Source organism: Notechis scutatus, chromosome Z (assembly GCF_049901735.1).
Source record: "Notechis scutatus isolate UNSWTSFEM ecotype Mainland chromosome Z, rNotScu1.2, whole genome shotgun sequence".
Classification (NCBI taxonomy): domain Eukaryota; kingdom Metazoa; phylum Chordata; class Lepidosauria; order Squamata; family Elapidae; genus Notechis; species Notechis scutatus.
In genome coordinates this window covers 11667179-11687939 of record NC_142025.1, presented here as the reverse complement: position 1 = coordinate 11687939, position 20761 = coordinate 11667179, and the positions used below count along the sequence as shown (strand labels likewise).

General features: G+C 37.1%; 1 protein-coding gene across 28 annotated transcripts in view; it reads right to left on the bottom strand.

The window, feature by feature from the left end:
• Positions 1-6815: 6815 nt before the first annotated feature.
• ZMYND11 (zinc finger MYND-type containing 11) overlaps positions 6816-20761 on the bottom strand; it is a 113124-nt gene continuing 99178 nt past the window's right edge. For 18 of the 28 annotated variants that reach the window (XM_026687251.2, XM_026687254.2, XM_026687259.2 and 15 more), the window contains 4 exons: positions 19969-20076; positions 18089-18361; positions 16122-16307; positions 6816-9667 (listed from right to left, as the gene is read on the bottom strand). In XM_026687251.2, coding sequence (XP_026543036.1) covers positions 9545-9667; positions 16122-16307; positions 18089-18361; positions 19969-20076 — 690 coding nt within the window. In that variant the 3' untranslated portion in view covers positions 6816-9544. The remainder of the gene's footprint in view (positions 9668-16121; positions 16308-18088; positions 18362-19968; positions 20077-20761) is intronic. The other 10 variants (XM_026687258.2, XM_026687260.2, XM_087946506.1 and 7 more) reach the window with 1 other exon arrangement.

Genomic DNA, 20761 nt, shown 5'->3' with positions numbered 1-20761 from the left:
TGTAAACTATAAAACTGGAAATTTGTTTTTAAAACTTCCTACATTTGTGCTCTACACCTTTCATTACTGTTTAAGCATTAAATATTATTTTACATCTTCTGTCTATTGAGTACCAAACACTGAAAGAAAACTTGTCAAATGGAAATATAAATATTCATATTCTCACTTAGGGAGCAATTGAAAAACATTTAGCAGGAACACATATGTAAAATAATACTCTGAAGACAAATTTCCACCTTTCACAAGTAGTTTTCAACTTAGGACCACAAGTGGAACAAGAATTTTCATTGCTAAACAAGGTGGTTGGTAAACAGATTGCAACTGATTCTATAATCTTTTTTGCTGTGCTTAAGTAAATCACTGTAATTGTTAAGTGAATCATGTATTTATTAAATGAATTTGGTTTTCTCCACTGATGTTGCTTGTTGGAATTTGGTTGGGGAAGGTCACAAATGTAAATCACATGACCCTGGGACATTGCTAGAGTCATAAATACATGCTGGTTCAGAGGTTCTGACCAGCAAGTTCTGACCAATTCTGGAGAACCAGTAGCAGAAATTTTGAGTAATTCGGAGAACCGGCAAATACCGCTTCTGACTGGCTCCATCCCCATCTATTCTCTGCCTCCCAAGTCCCAGCTGATCGTCTGGGTCTGCATTTATTGCCCTGCACAGGAGAATGGAGCTGGAAAGCAGGTTAGTGGGGTGGGGAGGGAATGGGATTTTGCAGTAATCTTCCCCCAGGAGTGGGGTGGGAATGGAGATTATACAGTATCCTTCCCCTGCCATGTCCACCAAGCCATGCCCACCAAGCCATGCCCACAGAACCGGTAGTAAAAAAAAATTGAATCCCAAACTAAAACAGCCACCTTGGACATCCAATAGCCTTCCATATTTAATAGACTTCTGTTTGATAATGTGCACCACATAGGACCACATATGACTAAAGTGGCTGTTTTAGTTTACATTGAGCCAAAGAGCATGATCAAATGAAGCATTACTGTGATTCAGCATCATTGCATAGGTATTTTTAAGTTAATCACAGTAGTTCCATGTAGCACTGCCCAGATTATAAAAACTGAGCGAAGAAGGTTAGGGTGGCTATTCATGACAATCCCAGCAACAGTTTTCTTTGATTATCTGTTTCAAAGGGTGAGCAATATTTGATATTACTCCAAATTAAAATAGAGCAGGAATTTTCAAAACTACTTTTCTTCAAAGTCCAATTATACCAGAGCCAAGCAGGAACCCAATAGTTATGTCAAAGAATGAAAAATTAGTGGACCAGAGAAATGCTGTGGATATAATTTACTTGGACTTCAGTAAGGCATTTGATAAAGCAGACCATAACCTACTACTTGATAAGATAGGAAAATGTGGGTTAGACAACATCACCACCAGATGGATTCATTTGGCTGACCAACTGCGCTCAATGTGTAGTCCTCAATGGAACTACATCTACATGGAGGGAAGTATGCAGTGGGATACTCCAAGGCTCTGTTTTAGGCCCAGTACTCTTCAACAATGATTTGGACAAGGGAATAGATGGGAAACTCATTAAATTTATAGACAATACCAAGCTAGCAGGAATAGCCAACACTTTATGCTTAAGACACAGAAGGATCTTGACAGACTTGAACACTGGGCGCTATTTAACAAAATGAAATTCAATGGTGAAAAAAGTAAGGCTCTACATTTAGGCAAAAAACAAACAAACCCAAATGCACAGGTATACTATATATGATACCTCAGTAGTAGTAACTGTGAGATGGATCTTGGAGTCCTAATGGACAATCATTTAAATATGAGCCAGCAGTGTGCCGCAGCTGCCAAAAAAGCCAACACAGTTTCTAGGCTGCATAAACAGGGATAGAATCATGATGATGTGAAGTGTTAATGCCACTTTATAAAGCCTTAGCAAGGCCACACTTGGAATTCTGCATCCAGTTTTGGTTGCCGTAATGTAAAAAAGACGATACTATAGAAAGATGATTAGGGGATTGGAGGCTAAAACATAAAGAATGTGTGCTGGAATTGGGTATTTCTAATTTAATGAAAAGAAGGACTAGTGGTGACTGTTCCAATATCTCAGGGGTTGCCACAGAGAAAAGGGAGTCAAGCTATTCTCCAAGGCACCTGAGGGCAGGACAAGAAGCAATGGGTGGAAACTAATCAAGTAGAGAAGCAACTAGAACTAAGGAGAACTTTCCTGACAGAATAAGTGGAACAACTTGCCTCCAGAAGTTGTAAATGCTCCAACACTGGCAATTTTAAAGAAGAGATTGAATAACCATTTTTCTGTAATGGTCTAGGGTTTCCTGCCTAAGCAGGGGATTGGACTAGAAGACTGCCAAGGTCCCTTCCAACTCTGTTATTCTATCCTATCCTATTTTCTATTCATCTCTTGAGTTGCAGACTGATGGGCAAAATGGCATATAATACAGCGTCTTTGCTGTCCATCAAGAAAAAGCAAGGGAAACTCTTCACTTAACTGGCACAAAACATGTATCTGTTTCCCAAAAGTTTTGGTTGATATATGCTATTTCAAAATCTTGATCTGAGCATCTCCACTTGGAACAAGTTATGTTTGAAGATGGCCTGAAGAAAACTCTCTTTCAAGCCAGGATCTGGAGATGGTGAGTTTGTGAAACACCAGAGCGCCCTCTATAGTGGTCAAAGTAATCAATTACATCGATGGCCACACCTGGCAGACTAGACAAACGGGGTATAATTTTGTGAAGCTGAATTTGATGCAATTCTGCTGAGCCAGGGACAGAAGAAACATAGAGTGCTGAAGATATCAGGGGATAGTGTAGCAAAGGCAGAGTGGAATATTTTTATTTTAAAAATTTATGTTAAACTAAACACATCTCATGTGCTTCTTTCCCTTGAAATAAACATAAAAATCTTGCCAGAATTTGATTAGGGTCTTTATTCAGGATGAGGGAATGGAAGGAGAGATTTTTTTTCTTTTGCCTTTGACAACAAAATATTGTGGCAATCCCCTCCCATCTGCTCAGAAAGCAGGCCATGTTTTATAGATGCATGATGGGAAATTCATAAATGCAGAGTTTGCAAACCCCAGAATTATGTATGCTGCGCATTCAAAGTGCCCTCCTAAAGGTAGCAGAATAATCAGAAAAGGAGTTGGCCTGGAAAGAATTAACAGGACTTTGTAACTTTATATGTCTTTAATTAATCACCTAAAAACCTTTGAAGATATTTTGAGGCGAGGTGATGGTGAAAAAGGTAATAAGAAAAAGAACAAATGGACAAAATAGTGTGGTTTTCTGACAGGCCTACAATCTATTCTCTCCTTTCTGCCTGCTAACCAAAATAGTAAATAGTAGTAAGCAATTACAGTAGTGAACAAGTAGTAGTAAACAATTATTTCAAAAGATAGAAAATACAGTAATAATTCCCCAATTAGGCCCAAGTAATGTGTTTGCGGGGCTTGTGTGCTCTAAGACAAGACAGCTATGCCACACTGGACTGGTCTCATCAGAGGAACCAATATGGTGAGACGTAAATTACAGAAACTGTTACTGGATTGGTCATCGGTTGGATCAACAAAGATCACACTAGGTGCTGGGAGTTCCTGGACATTTGGTGATAAATGGGCTACTGTGGGCTGAGCAACCTGGGCAAGCAATTGCAGGACTACTGGAAAAAAAGGTGTTTATATACGGCAAATACAGGGGTGTTACCTTCAACTTCATCAAACAAGAGCATCTTCCTATCCCAGGTCCTTGGAAAGAACTCAATAAAATTCCATAAAATGGCTGATAAAAATGCCATATCCACTTAAATATTTGACTGAGGAACCATAATAAAAAGATTCCTTTGATTGTCAAGTCAGTTGTCCCTCAATCTTCCTTAAGGTAACTAACTTACCTGTTGGTGCATTTTATCCATTTAAACATTAATCCATTGCCAGAGCCCTACCTACTTACCTCTCAGATGAAAGCTTCTCTAAACCAAAATCTCCCTACATGCATTATGTACCTGCTTCTTTTATCCCATCGATCTTACTGGAGGTAAAAATGAACTAAGAGGAAATAATGCATTTTATAGCAAATGCAGAGATTGTGGAAGAATCTGTTTATTCTGTTGAAAGTGTAAAAACCATTACAGATACAATTGTAAAACCAGATACAATTGTAGACAGGCGCCTTCTGCCTATGGAATTTGTATCTATTTTTAGAGTCTGTAGAGGCATAATATTCCAATTCAAATATTTGTACTGTTTTACATTAAGAAAATTCTTAATTACCACAATTCCTAATTTCTTATTTGTGTATGTGTGCCTATATCAGCAGGATAGCAGGCAGAAACTGCTTTATATTATACTAACTGGCAGTCAAGGAATTTTGCACTTATGATGCTATACTCTAAATCCTACATGCACATATGGATAAAATGAGAAGTTCTACACAGGAAATAAAAGTGAGACTGGCCCTTTCATTTATTGCTTCCCTGCTAGCAAAATTCACCCTTGAGCTGATACATTTGGATAAAATCTGGCCCATTACAAGCTTAAATGGACCTTTCTATGTAGAATACTAGTAATCCTCAAAATGATAGTAATGCAGCCCATCCATCAGTCTTAAGTTGCCACAGCCGTAAAACAGACATAACTGACCCCATCTTACCTTTTTTGCAACAGCCATTAAGTGAACACCAGTTAAGATGAATTAATGGTTTTCTGAGGTCCCACATTTTCTGAAGACTGAAAGCAGCTGTCAGTTTTTGGGAAAACTGTCGTAAAACTTGGTTACGTGACCACAGAATGCTGCAAATAGATGTGCCACCATAAATGAAGCCAGTTGCCATGACCATAGGAGGGTGGGTGACCATCAGAACTTTGAATCTGGTTCATGTAGCCCCCAAGTTGTAACTTTAAATTATCAGTAAGCTACCATTTGTAAGTTGAGGTTAGTATTATACAGTCAGTTTGCTTATGTTCTAATGCAATTAGAAGCCATACTGGAGACTTTTAAGAACCAAGTATTTCTCTCCAATTCCCTATGAATGTTCCAATGGGGAAAAATAGATAAAATATGCATGAAGATTAAAAGAAAATAAAAAAAATCTTTGCCGAGTTTTATGGAAGGCTGTTGTCCATGAAGTAACAGAAGATTTGAGTATTCATTGAAATGATAGGGGTTGGAGCTGCTTTGAAAGTGGAGTGGTGCTCGGGAAAAGTATACGGACCAACATGGATATCCAGAGAGGTATAGGACCTGGGCAGTGCGGGTGCACAAGTGGCAAAGAGGCTCCTGAAAGGTGCAGGCAGTGTGTTTGAGTGGCTGGGGTGGCAAAGCACAAAGATGGCTTTGCCACCCAGTCACTAGTGAGGTCCGTGTGAAGAATGGAAGGATATGTAAGTGTACATATGTAGGTAAGTAGAAACTTACCATCTTGCAATCTTCTCAGCAAATTTCCTCAATAATTGCTGGTGAGAAGCCAGCAAGAAAATTAGCAAATAATGATGTGACCATGATGTGCTGCAACTGTTGTTTAAGTACAAGCTGATTGCCAAGTTTCCAGATTGTGATCATGTGACCCTAGGATGCTAAGACAACTTTATGGACCAACTGGACACCAAATATATAATTTCATATATGAATTCCTCTAGCACACTGGTAGTTTTCGACTTACAACCACAACTGAGCCCAAAATTTCTATTGGTTAAGCAAGACAGTTAAGTGAATCACTGCAATTGTTGATTGGAATTTATGACCTTTCTTGCCATAGTTGTTAAGTGAATCACTGCAGTTGTTAAATTAGTAATATCGTTGTTATGTGAACCTGGCTTCTCCGTTGACTTTATCAGAAGTTTGCAAAAAGTGATCAAATGATTTGTATTTATGACACTAACTTGCAAGTATGACAACCCAACCATCATAAATGCGAGTCAATCGCCAAGTTTCCAAATTTTGATCATGTAACCATGTGGATGCTGCAATAGTCATAAGTGTGAAAAACAGTTGTAAGTCACTTTTTCAGTGCTATTGTAACTTCAAATAGTCATTAAATAAATGGTTGCAAGTTAAGGACTACAAATAATCTGATTTGGAACCATCCATGTACATGTTATCTATATCACTAACTTACTGAAGGTATATTGGAAGGATATCATCACCTAATTATTTTGGGTGTAGGGGGGGAGTAAAGCCAAAATTTGAAAATTTTGTCCCTGTAAAGAAACAGTAAAATCCCAAGTGCTGTTAAGATGAGAATCAATCCAATTTATTCTAGATTCAGTTTGGAAAATGGACATGGAAGTTTCTGGTGTGATTTGGGACTAATCTCTACCATTCCACCAACTTATGTTTGTTATGATGATGCAAGGTGTATATATGGTCCATTCTGTTAAAAAAGTGAAGTAATGTCCATAGGTAGCCGGATCAAGGAGATATAAAGAAACATGATTCTGCCTGTAATAGCTTCTTTGATGACAGCATGAATGATTATAGAAGAAGCTAAAATGAAGGCCTTTTTGTGTCTTAGTTTATCAGAGCCCTTTTTAGAAGAAAATATTTTAAGTGGAATGTCTATCTCAGCATCATTTTTTTCTTAAATACATTCTTGTATTTAATATCTTAGATAGGATTCCAGGAAGATCTAACAACTGACAGCAATCAATTGACACTAAGTTGAACAAGTTAACACGTCACATTTATCAGATGCCATCTTTTTCCAGAGTAAAACAGACAACAACAGTACTACAAAAATCTTTGATGACAATATTTGTAATCTGTGTTAACCTAGGAAGGGTCAAAAGTAATAAATACAAAAAACTAGAAGGCGCTGTTGCCTTTTCAAATACATTTATTAACCAATGTTAACACATTTAATGACTATATGTCGCTAGTCAGAGCAGCTTACAAAATGGCAGAATGCATCATAGACTGGACAGCCACAATGAGTAAATTACAATGTGCATAGTGGCTAAGCTCAACACTTTAATATAGATTTATGATTTGCAGGAAAAAAAAGATGTTTGAAATCAGGAATTCTAAACAATATTTTCCCCTAAAACTTATACAAAACCAGGCCACAATTTTTTTCTTGTTCTTTTGTTGATTTAAAAAAAAACCCCACAGTTTCACACTGTAATAACTTGAAAATGTGCAACCGTGTCAACAGAGACAAAAGAAGGGAAAAAAAGCCAAAAAAACACAAATTTTACTTTCATGCAGCTATTCAGTTAAATATTACATATCCCAGAATGATTTTATACCCCCAAAAAATAGTTTTCACAAAAACTTGCTTTTATAGGGTTGGACCGAAGGTTTTTTTAAAATTTTAAGTAGGGTGAAGAAAGTCAATAATAAAATAATCAAAGGGTGTTTCTTTGTTGCACTTGCTCTAGGGTGAAGGCCTCCTATATATAGTCATAACATAAATTACTCCGTTGTTAAAAAAATTAAGTCACTAGATAAAAGTTAGTATTTCATGAGCCAACCTCTATTTGGGAGGACAGAGCCTCCATTTGCATGGAGTGAGTCTTTGCCAAATCCATCCATTTTAGAGAATGATTCCAGGACAATGGAATGGTGAAGGTCCACCAGGATAAATGGGCAACTTGGCATTCCAAGAGATTTGCCATGAAACCTGGCAAATATACAGATACTTGAAGGTATTGCCCTCATCTTACTAACTGTATCTCATTTAAACTCAGGCTATGTGGCCTGAATTTTCAAAGTTCCCCATGGAAACTGGAACTCTACTTCAGTTGCCATTATTCATTTAAAGATCAATACAAATGCTCCTCAATTTGAATATCATTAAGGTGTAAGGCTTCCACTCCAACAATCCCCAAGCCAGCGGAAGTCCACCCATCTTAAAGTTGCTGAGTTGAGAAACACTGTTCTAGACTATAGTAATAGATCACAGAAAGCTTAATAGGAGTTTAATCTTCTGATTGATCCTAGCAAATTTCAGAGAAATTTCTTTCTAAAATCCTTTTCTCCCAGTTCTCCTATTCGTATGATTCATTGTATTATCACTTTCAATAAATATCCAAGGTCTACATAAATATTTACAATTTACTTTTTTTGAGCTTGGAAAAGAATGTTCAAGGGAAGTTGGTTGAATTTTAAATCCATCTTGAAAAGAACCCCACAATGGCAAGAGCATTAGAAGATATGCTGGTTAAATAAAGTTTACACCTTGTATTAAAAAAAATGACTCTGAACATGGATGCAATTTATATATATATATATATAAATTTATATATATACCTATACATAAAATAAACAAAAGGGAGGGAAGAGAGGGGGGAAAAAAATCACTTTTCAACTATCGATCCATTCCTATTGGTAGCACTTCTTTATCCAAACATTCCGCAAAAAGACAAACTTTTTACAAATCACAGCATCTTTAATACAGGAAAATTAACATGCATTATTCTTCATTCTAGCATAAAAATGGCAATAACCAAATATTACAGACATAACTGCTTTTGTGAAACTTAAGTGCTTCCCCATCCCTCGGACTTAATTTCTTATTTACTGCATAAATCGGATTAATAATCAACTATTGTTTCAAAAGGTAAAAAAGGGGAGTCAGAGGGCTGGAAGGAGGTATAAAGGACAGGACAAATATTAAGTCTTTTCTTTTTGTGCCTCAACCTAGAACTCCATATACGATGAAAGGTAAAATTGAGCTGATCTTATGGGGGAGTTTCTTTCACTTTTTGGCTTTTTTTTTTTTTACAAGTATTTGTCTTAAAAGGATGAAATGTGCAAAAATTTAAATTTTAAATATTACTTTTCCTGCCTAAGATCTGGCTCAGCCTACTACCCCACCGAGTCCCTGTTGATTTTGAAACAATAAGATCAAAGTTAATATTTTCATTATAAAAGCTAAATGATGAAGAAAAATAATAATGGAGCAAACAAAATTGGGAAAAGAACATTAAAAAGTGGCAGGACTATCATCTGCTGTGTCAACCCTGATCCCAAAATTAAAATGTATACCCAAGCCAACAGATAATGCGTTCAAGCAGCAAATTAAGCTAAAGAAAACCATTTCGAATGATTAACAACTCTTATATCCAGGTAGTATGCTTTTTTCTATTTTATTGTTACATTCAGATCTCTAGGAAATGTTCCTATCTTCTTTCTTTGTTTTGTTGAATTTTTTTAAATAATTTGCTGAAAATGCAACAAATTTCCTTAGTTAAAATTTATCATAAAGTAATGTGCTCCAACTGAGTTTCAAATTACTTTTCCAGCAAAAAAGGAAGGGGAAAGATGGCTGGCTATAAGGTGATGACAATTGGAAGCAGAGTGTCAAATGATAAGATTGAAATTTAACTGTGCAAAAAAAAAAATTTTTTTTATGAAAAGCTGGTGCAATAATAATAATATAATAATAATAATAAAAAGAAGAAGAAGAAGAAGAATTAATCATAAAGGGGAATGAATTCACATTAATTCTGACCCCTTGGAAACCAACATGAAAAACTAGACACAATCCCCAGCACCTGCTATGTTAAGAGGAAAATCAGGTCAACAGGTGAAGTGAGAAAGCTTTCATCTTTTCCGACGACAGGTACGTTTGTGCTCGGCATGCCAGTGTTCCTGCTGACACTTGATGGAGCAATAGGAAGTGTTCCAACAGCAATGATACATAGCTTCCTCTTCACAGTTGTAGCACTGAGGGGGGCAGAGAAAAAAAATAATCATGAAATAGAACCTCTTTTTCTTGTCCTTCTCCATGCTAAATTCTAAATCCTCCTTAATTCTTTGTAGGAATGGTTTATTGCAAGTTGTTGTAAATCCAAAATAACCCCATCCCATTTGGTGGCACTGGATTTACATAACAGAAAATTCCCCTTTCACAACCCTATAGTTATAGGATGACTGGATAGAGCTGAGCATTTATTGGCCGGATGTCTTTCCTCACGTCTACATGGAGTTTGCAGATTTTTTTTTTCTTTGAGCCCTAGGAGAGAAACAGCCACTACCTAGAATTCAATTCTCGACCTTCTGAGGGGCAGGTGAGCATCTTCACCACTAGGCCACCATGCCGCTCTTTGCACAACACAGTCCTGCATTAAATCCTGTTTGTTAATTGATTGTGGGAATCAGCCAGCCAACAACCAATTGAGAGATTAAATGCTCGTTTAGAGACCTAAAACCAATGATGTGCCAGCACACCTTAATGGTTGAAGGCAACATGTCCTAACTTGGCAATGTCCAGATATGTGGGCTTCTTTTACTTCAACCCCAAAATGGCCAGTATGGGCTTGTAACTGGTATATTTAACAATGAGGAACTATTTATTTATTACATTTATATCCTGCCCATTTCACCTGTAAGGAAAGGGTGGGCAGCTTATAAATGGCAAAAAGTTAACTATAAGAACAAATAAAGTTCAGGTAAAAGATGAAGGTAAAAGTTCCCCTCGTACATAGTGCTAGTCATTTCTGGCTCTAGGGGGCGATGCTCATCAGCCAAAGAGCTAGCACTGTCCGAAAACGTCTCCATGGTTATTTGGCTGGCATGACTTAAATGCCAAAGGTGCATGGAAAGCTGTTACCTCCCATCAAAGTGGTCCCTATTTTTCTACTTCCATTTTTTACATGCTTTGAACTGCTAGGTTGCTGGGACAAGTAACAGGAGCTCACTCTGTTATGTGGCACTTCAAACCGCCAAACTGCTGACCTTTCTGATCAACAAGCTCAACGTTTTAGCCACTGAGCCACCACGTCCCTCTCAAAGTTCAGGAGAGTTCTAAAAAAACTAAAATCAAAGAAACAGACAGCAACAGGTCTGACGTCTTCTTACCTCATCAAACATCTCCAATGCAGAATGCCCCCCTTTCACTGAACTTAACCAGATCCCAAGTAAAAAGAGGCAGCAGAGAATTATAAAATGGTTGCACACAGCGTGTCCACCAAGCCCAGAATGGCGACTGTGGGATTGCAATTGAAAGACCAATGCATGTCATGAGGGAGCTGGGATTTGTTTGCACTGTCACTGACACTTGGGACTATGCACTACCATATTCACTAGAATGAAGGACAGGCAAATACAAAGCTTGTTAAGCCTGGATTCCCCAACGGGTGTTAAGGAAAACAAACTAAACAGAACGTGCAGCGAAGTCAGGCTTAACACTGGTTATGGGCCCAGAGAGACTGCAAAGTCAGTTTAACTAGGATAAAAACAGGTTTATGTAAAAAGTGAGATTTTTGTGTTGTTACACATTACAGTAAACAGACAGCTGTGTTTTATCAATTATAGTTTTATATCCATATAGTGAAACATGGCACAAGTCAGTCTACAAAGTTTGTCCCTTATATCCAAGCTGGATGGAACAAACTATGTTTCATGGTCTATGAAATGTAGTCTACTTCTACGAAGAGAAGGTCTGTGGAACATAATTGAAAATCCACCAAACGTAGAAGAATGGGATTCTGAAGATGAGGAAGATGGTCAAAAGATAGAAGAATTTAAACAGAAAAATGAACAAGCACTTTGCATCATAGGACTAACATTAACTGATCAGCAACTGGTTCATATACGCGGAGAGCAAACTGCAGTTGGGTGTTGGCAAAAACTGAGGAGGATTTATGTTTGAGATAACGTTGGTGCTCACATAAATCTAACACGGAAGCTTTTCCGGATGTATCTCCAAAAGAATGGTGATATGCTGAGTCATTTGAATACTATGAAAAGCATTTTTCAAGAACTTCATGAGAAGGAGTTAATTTTCTCTGAACTACACCAGGTCTACATAATTCTATCTTCATTAGACGAAAGTTTTGATGACTACGTAACTTCCCTTGAAATATTGCCTAAAGAAAGCCTAACTTTAACTGATATCACTGGCAGATTGATTGAAGAGGCCAGAAGAAGGCTTGAAAGAGATCAGTTAAGGAGGGAGCAACCTCAAAAGGAAAATAATGAATCTCCAACTGCATACGCAATTAAAAAGTGTTTTAATTGTGGAGGGAGAGGACAAGATTTTGTAAGAAACCAAAGCGCCAGAATGCAAGCCAGAATGCTGTAAGCCATCAAAGAAGAAATAAGAATTATGAGTTAGCAATGTATAGTAATGGAGTTGTAAAAAATAATTTATGGGTGGTTGACAGTGGTGCGTCCCACTGTATAACAAATGATAACAAAAAATTTGTAAAAATGTCCATGAGTTCACAGCATATCTCATTAGCAAATGGATGGAAAATTAAAGCAAAAGGTGAAGGTATTGCACATTGTTCTTATATAAATGAGAACGTAAAAATGTTACATGTACCTCAACTTAAATTTAATTTGCTTTCAGTAAGAATGTTGGTTAGATTCGGATACATAGTTACCTTTAAGGGAGATACTTGTTTAATTGAAAAAGAAGGTAAGAAAATTACTGCATCTTTAAGAGGTGAATTATATGTGTTAAATGATAATGGTTTAGAGTTGGCTAACACAGTTTATGATAATAAGAAACCTCATGATGAATGTATTCACTTGTTACACAGACGGCTAGGTCATTTAAATTTTAAAATGATTAAGAGAACTGTTCAACTATCTAAAGGAATAAGTTTGAAACCTTGTAATAAGTATTTGCAATGTTCTGCTTGTAATCAAAACAAAAGCAAAGTTATACCAGCAAATAGAATTGATGGATTTACTACCAAAGAGCCTTTAGAGGTAGTATTTGCCGATATAATAGGTCCTAAAAAGCCAAGTGTAGGTGGTGCTAGATACATATTAAGCATAATGGACCACTATTCTAGGTATGGTTTCTGTTTTCTAATGAAGAGAAAAACTGAAACGTATACAAATTTCTTTAATTGGTTAAAATTTGCAGAGAGGAAAACTAAAAAGAAACTAGTAACTCTTATAACAGATAATGGTACGGAATTTACAAATAATAAATTCCTGAGTAGTCTTAAAATGGCAGGTATTCAACATAAAAAGTCTGCACCATATAGGCCTCAACATAATGCATTTATAGAGAGACGAGGCCAAACACTGCAATCAATGGGAAAGACAATGTTATCTGATTCTGGATTACCTGACAATTTGTGGGGAGAAGCTATAATGTGTGGTAATCACATATTAAACAATGTTGTTAATTCAACAACAGGTGAATTACCATTCACTCTGTGGCATGGTAGGAAACCTGATTTGAGTTATATTCACACATTTGGTGCACCAGCATGGGTGCATATCCCTACACAACTCAGGCACAAAGGACAACGTAGAGCTAAAAGATTAATTTTTGTTAGATATCAAGCAAACCATAGATCTTATAGATTCTGGGAACCAGGTACATCTAGAGTATACTGCAGTGCTAGTGCACAATTCCTAGAACATATAGGATGGAATAGATTAGAGCAGGATTCAGATAATGATGTTATTATAGAACCCTATAAAAGGCAGAAAAAAAAGACTAGTTATAAGAAAAGTCCAATTAAAGAAGAAATCCATGAAGAGAAAATAGAACCAGATCAAGAGGAAATAATTGATCAAGAAGAGATAGATAGTCAAAAACAGGAAATAAAGGAAAGTCCACCTGTAAGTCCTGTTATAACTAGACGCACAACGCGTATAACTAAACCACCTGAAAGATATCAGGCGAGTATTGTTTGCCAAGTAAATAAAGTTCCTACTAGCATAGATGAACTTAAGATGTATCCTGCTAAGGATCAGGAGAATTGGCAAAAGGCAATGGAAAAAGAGTTAAATTCATTAAAGGAAATGCAGGTTTATGAAGAAACCAAATTACCTCCAGGAGAAAAATCCATTGGGTGCAAATGGATATTTAAAGTAAAGACTGGAAATAATGGGAAAGTAACTTATAAGGCTAGGTTAGTAGCACAAGGATTTAACCAAAATGTATTTGATTATGATGAGGTATTTGCACCAAATCTTAAGGCTACAACTTTAAGAGCAGCTTTAGTGTGGGCAGCTAAGAATAATTATATAGTTAACCATTTAGGCGTAGAAACTGCATATCTGCATGCACCATTGCAGCATACAATATATTTGAAAAAACCAGTTGGTATAAATGATAATAAAGTAAATAGCAATGATTGTTGGAAACTCAAGAAGAGTTTATATGGATTGAAACAATCTGGCTATGAATGGAACCAATATATTGTGAAAGAATTAAACAATATAGGGTTTAAATCTGGTTTAGCAGATGCATGTATGTTTAAAAGAGAAAATAATGGAACGGTGTCATTATTGTTATTATTTACAGATGATATTGCTTTGATTACTAAGACCAATAATGAAGCTACTGAGATTATTTCATTATTAGCCAAAAGGATAAAATTAAAGCATTTAGGTGAAATTTAAAAAGTATCTAGGATTGACAATTAATAAAACCACAAAAAGGATTTAAGATATCTCAAGAGGATAAAATTTGCCAATTAATTAAATTGTATAAAATGGAACTTTGTAAGCCTGCAAAGACTCCAATGAGTCAGGAAATTTGCAAAATTGATGCTCAAAGTCCCAAATTTGATAAGACCATATATCAATCTTTGATTGATAGCTTATCATATATAAGCAATTGGTCAAGGCCAGATATAGCTTATAGTGTGAATCAGCTGGCACGATATAATAATGATCCACATCAATGTCATTGGCAAGCATTAAAGAGAATTTTAAGATATCTTAAAGGAACAATGCACCATGCATTGTATCTAGAGCCAAAAGGTGATTTGAATCTTAGTGCCTATGCAGATGCAAGTTTTGCAACTGACATAAACACTAAAAAATCAACATCTGGGATGGCTATATTATTTGGTAAGACTTTAATAGGGTGGAGGTCAATCAGACAACAGCATATTAGCTTGTCAACAATGGAAGCAGAATTTTCATGTCTGTCATTACTATGCACTGACTTAATTCTGTACAAACAGTTATTATTAGACATGGGTATAACTGTTAAAGATTCTATTATTGTGTACGAGGACAACCAGGCAGCTATACAATTAGCTACTAATATTGCTGCAAAGACTAGATCAAAGCATACTGATTTAAGATACTTAAATGTTAGAGAATCTGTAAAAAATGGTCTAGAGTACTACATGACGGAAGAAAACATTGCAGACCAGTTTACAAAAGCACAAAGTGTTGTAAAATTTAAAGAGAGTTGTGACAATTATGATTTAAAGGTGTAAATAGTTATATTATTGTAATATTATTATTATTACCCAAAAGGGGAGAATGTTAGGGATAACATTGTTTACCCTAACTGTTTTGGGTAAAAATAATAAATATGGTATCATGGTTTGTTAGTTAAAGTGTGTGTAACTTTAACAGCAAGAATGTAATTAAGGGTGTGGTTGTAAAAGCACTATATTAGAAGCGAGGCAATTGCAGCTCTCTCTCTCTCTGGCTTACTGATCCCTAATTACTGGATGGATTGATGACTGCGTTCTTGCCGAAGAAGGAGTGTTTATTTTTCTCAACGGAGAGAAAATAAAGATTGGACTGATTTATTGTAAGTGAACTGACATTGGCTACTCAACACGGATTTTGCAAATAGAGTATCCCCGACAAGACTTGACTGAAATTGATATATGACTAATGGACTGTTATATTTTGACTATGCTATAATTCTTAAATGGAATAAACTATATTTTTGATAGCACAAGCGTATCTGTATTTTTACTGCGTGTTAACTAGAAAACTTATCTCACACATTTACCTGTCTTCCTATCTGACTTCGCTGCACGTTCTGTTTAGTTTGTTTTCCTTAACACCCGTTGGGGAATCCAGGCTTAACAAAGCTAATGTGTTGAGTGGTTGAACAAATCAGGCTCCAAATTCCCATTCAGCCTCCAGCCTGGAAGTTCTCTGGAGAACCTCCTGCCCAACACATTTCACAAGACCTTCTGTGGTAGGAAAAGACAGAAGACGTACTATGGAGTTCATGGAAGACAGGCATGATTCCTTGTAGCTTATTAGAGAAATCAACAAATGGAAAGCTAAGATCACAAAGACAGCAGAAGTACGGAAGGAAAGTAAACTTTTCATTTCTCCAAAACATTGGTCCAAAAATGTTCTTATAATCCCAAAATGTTCTTATTACAGAACATTCCCAACACAGAAGACATGGCCCAAGGAACCAAAACCAAGTAGTGTTCCTTACCCATTGTTTCTTCTTGGTCTGAGAGATCAGCTGTTTGTGTTGATTGGCTAACTTCTTAACCTCTTCTAAAAATTCCTCCTTGCATTTCTCCTTTACCTGCTTTGTCTTTCGGTCACACTCAGTCTGCATATTTGCAATGGCTCTGTTCACAGCCTGCCTTTTTTCTTCCTCCGTTTCTGAGCGCAGCTGGAATGTTAAAAAACAGGTAAGTGAATGGCCAGAAATGGTGCTTCCCACTCTTTCTTCCTCCAAAAACATCTTAAACAGCATTACAGGTCATCTCGAGTGAACAATGATTTTGTTCAGCGATCCTTCAAAGTTTACAATGAGACTGAAAAAAAGCAACTTATGACCGGGGTGTTTTTTTTTCACACTTACGACAGCCGCAGCATCCCCATGGTACACGTGATCAAAGTTCAGACGCTTGGCAACTGATTCATGCTTATGACGGTTGCAGTGTCCTGGGATCATGTGATCAGCTTTTGCGACCTTCTGACATGCAGAGTCAATGGGGAAGGCAGATTCACTTTACAATCGGGTTACTAATTTAACAACTGCAGTGATTCACTTAACCACCATGGCAAGAAAGGACATAAAATGAACAAAACTCATTTAACAACTGTCTTAGCAAGCAGTGGAAATTTTGGATTCAATTGTGGGTGTAAGTCAAGGACTATCTGTACTTGTACTCAGTTGCTCTTAACAGAAGCAGTCCCTTTGATCCCTAAGGGGCCTAGATCCATCTAAATCAAGGGTGTCAAACACAAGGCCCACAGGCCGGATACACTCAAGGGGCCGCCCTGGAAAATGTAAGGGGCCGGCCCGTGTCACTTTGGCCCCGTCTACCCAATGCGAAGAGGAAACATCGGGCCAGCGTGGCTTCGGCCCTGTCTACCCAATGCGAAGAGGAAACACTTGAGTGGTGTCAAGCTGGCCACGCCCAGCCAGTTGGCCCTGCCCCCCCCCCCAGCCAGCTGAGGTCAACCACAGCCCTGATGAGACCCTCAATGAAATTGAATTTGACACCTCTGTTCTAAATGGAAGAAGGACTACTAGCACTCACCTTCAAATAACTGCAGGGCTCCAACTGAAAAAGAAGGAACCACTGATGACAGTGGGATGAAACCACCCTAACTACAATTCCAGAGTGTTCAGTTCTACATGGTAAAAAAAAATGCTGCACTTCCAGCATGTTAGCAACCTGTCCAGAATTGTATTGTGTTCAAGTTTGGCAACTATATAAAGTACATACAAATTAAACGAGAGTTTGATTTGTTTGCTTTCCATTCAATATGATGTTTGAACTTACTCACTATGTTTCATCACCAATCCTATATCAAATTATTGCTCCCAAAAGTAAGCAAGATGGATCCCTTTAAACCAGGAGTGTCAAGCTTGTATTGTCACGTCATCATCACGTGACATATTGTGATTTTATTCCCTTCGCTAAACTGGGGTGGGCATGGCCAGCGCGTGATACATCCAGCCTGTGGGCTGCGAGTTTTGACACCCCTGCATTAAGCGAAACGTAGACTACAGAATGGCTTGAATTAAGAGCAGCGTTCTTCAGCAAAGATCCCTGTACTTCTCCTTTATTTATTGGAGACCATGCATGAGTACTAGGCACCCAGTAGAATCCCCCAATGATGAAAAAGTGATGGGAACATCAAGATTTCTTTGCACAAATCACATCCACTTGGGTCACTCTACATCACAACGCAACATGCAAGAAGAATGAAATTTGTATCATTCTCCCAATGTTGTCATGAAGACATCACAGACTTCTTGTCTAAAATGATCAATTTTAGAAGAGTTCAATTGAATGGTGATGAACCAGGGGATTATCATCTTTGTACAGAAAAGGAACGAATGAAAATAAGTATATACAGAAATAAATTTCAGCAACAATGAATAATTAGAACTAATTAGAATATTCTCAAGCTGCCATCGAACTCATGGTTAATTACCTTCTCAATAGCTTCTCGCACAACTCTCTCAGTTTCCCTCTTGTGATCAGCCTTGATTCTATCCTTAAAATCACTGAAGGTTTTGGTGTATTTCTCGTGGCACATGTTTTGACATGCGCCATCATTACTTGTCTGGGTGCTCAGGTGCAGCATTTTAGGGGAAGAGGCACTTAATTTCTTGGTCTGGGTTGAGACTGAAATTTTTTCAATAGGTTGAGGCATTGTGGGAATTTCCTGACTTGAACTGACAGCTTCTGTTTCCGGCTCTGGCTCCTAACATAACAAAGAAGTTGTCATTAACATGGCCATTGAGAAGGACTACACCATTTAGATTAGAGAGATAGATAAAGATTGAGAAATGTGTATTGAATCAACATAATTACAAATATTACTTAGGTAATAATTAACGATGGTGTTCTTTAAAGACAAAAATGCAATGCTACATTGTACAATTAAAACATAATCATGCCAATGACTCCACCATTATTTCATACAATAGGGATAAAAAAAATCACATGCATTATGGTATCGATAGAAGAAAATATTTGCAGCTTAGAATTGAACTTCATTTCCCAACTAGGAAACATCATCAATGCAGCAATGATGATGTTACCTAGTTGGGTAATGAAATGTCTGCAAGGAAAATCCAGATTCGAGAGCACCAAGGAACCCACATATGCATTATAAAATTATCAAGAGAACATTTGTAGCTCAGGGTTGAAATGAGGGGTCCTTGGTGTTCTCTTAGCTGGCTTGTTTTCTTGAAGATGTTTCATTATCCAAATTGGTGCATGCACTGATGATGTTACCTAGTTAGAGTAATGAAATGTCTGCAAGAAAACAAGCAAACTCAGGACCCCTCATTATAAAATATTATTACTTAGTAATAAGACTTTAATTTCCAAATCACTAAGTTTTGCATTATCTCCATTAACTATTCCTACTATTACTGTATGGCATGGTTACAATAGCCAGGAGACCAAAATCCTATGGCAGAGTAGTAGTTTGGCTTGCCAAGATATCAGCTCTGTTATTGGACACATTTGTGTACTTCCTAAAATATGCCCCAGAAGGGAGAGCTGGCTTTGCACCACAGAGAAAGACGAGTGGATCTTCCTGCAGCATTACCCAGGACCCCTTTCTTTCCCAGATCTGCCTTGCAAACAGGCAAACAGTTAATAGGTGTCAAGGATGCCACCAAAGAGTGCCAGCTCCCTATCAAAAAGTACCTATTGATCTACTTGCATAGAACATGCTTTCAAACTGTTAGGTAGACAGAAGCTGAGACAAGTGACAGGCACTCACTCTGCCTTGCAATGCTAGGGCTCAAACCGCTGGAGCCGAGAACATGCCCAGCATCATTAAGCCAATGAGCCACCACACCTTTAAACTAGTATTATAACCATGCAGAATAGGAATTTAAGCATCTCTGAAGATACTCAGCAGTTGAAGGGGTCCATACATGTATTCTTAATGCATATATTGACCATTTTCCCTTCTTTTTGCCAACTTGTCCAAACAAGGATTCTAATTCTGATTAAAACATAAGTTCATCTATGCATGCTAACACTGGCAAAGCTAAAATTATAGATAGGCAGAAATCATGAATTTATAGCTTCACATTCTGTCTCTATTAAGGATGGATAAGTTGGAATCAATTCCAAATCACTACTTGAAATTATAAGAAAGATCCAATTTGGAATATATGGCTAGTATAAAAAGTGAAATTAACAATACTACCAAATGAAGAAAATAAAAAAACAGATTAAAACATGCTTTATCAAGAAATGATTATCACTTTTCTGAGTTATAAAACATGAAGAAAATGAATTTGTAAACAGTCAGAAGGAAAAATGCTTGAATAATGTTTTCTCCCTCACCCACAAGTGCATGTATTTAATTGCCATGCTGTTCCTTACTTCCTTTTTAGGTTCCACACTTTGATTGCGTCTTCCTTTCTTTGCTCTTGGCTCCTGAGTAACCTTTAGCTGGGGAAATGGATGAAGAAACAATAAATATATAAGAAAATACTAATTTAGAATTGTCAATTAGAAGCCAGTCTTTTTTGTTACAAAAATGTTGACTTAATTTTTTTTTTAAATGCAACTAATAAACATTTATCGTTTTTGGCCATGAATTGAATTGCAAAATTTGGTAAAATCCCAACCTCTCAAATTAGTATAGCTAGATACCAAGGTTCCTCACTCTCTTAATTGCTATGCCCATAAGTTTTCAGAGTACATGAAAAAAGTCCATTACCAAGAGGGCTTGGAATTTTTTTATCTGAGAAAACGTAACAGAGACACACTCTAACTTGTTTCTGCAATGAAGTTGGAACAAAGCAGGCAGAGATATAAAACCCAACAAAGGAGGCTATTAATTTCATCCACCTAAAACAAAAATGCAAACAAAATGTAAACTCCACAACTGTTCTGGGATTTGAATCCAATTGATATATAAACTATGCATTTAAAAATAAGCAAACAATGAAAGAGGAAAGTGGCTTCCATAAGAGACTTAAAATTTGTACTTCAGGTCAGTGGTGGGATTCAAAGATTTTTACCATCAGTTTGGTGGGTGTGGCTTCTTGAGTGTGCTTTGTGCGCGTACACACACTTTGTATGCACGCGCGCGCCAAATGTGCACTTTTGCGCAGATGCAGAGGTGTTTGTG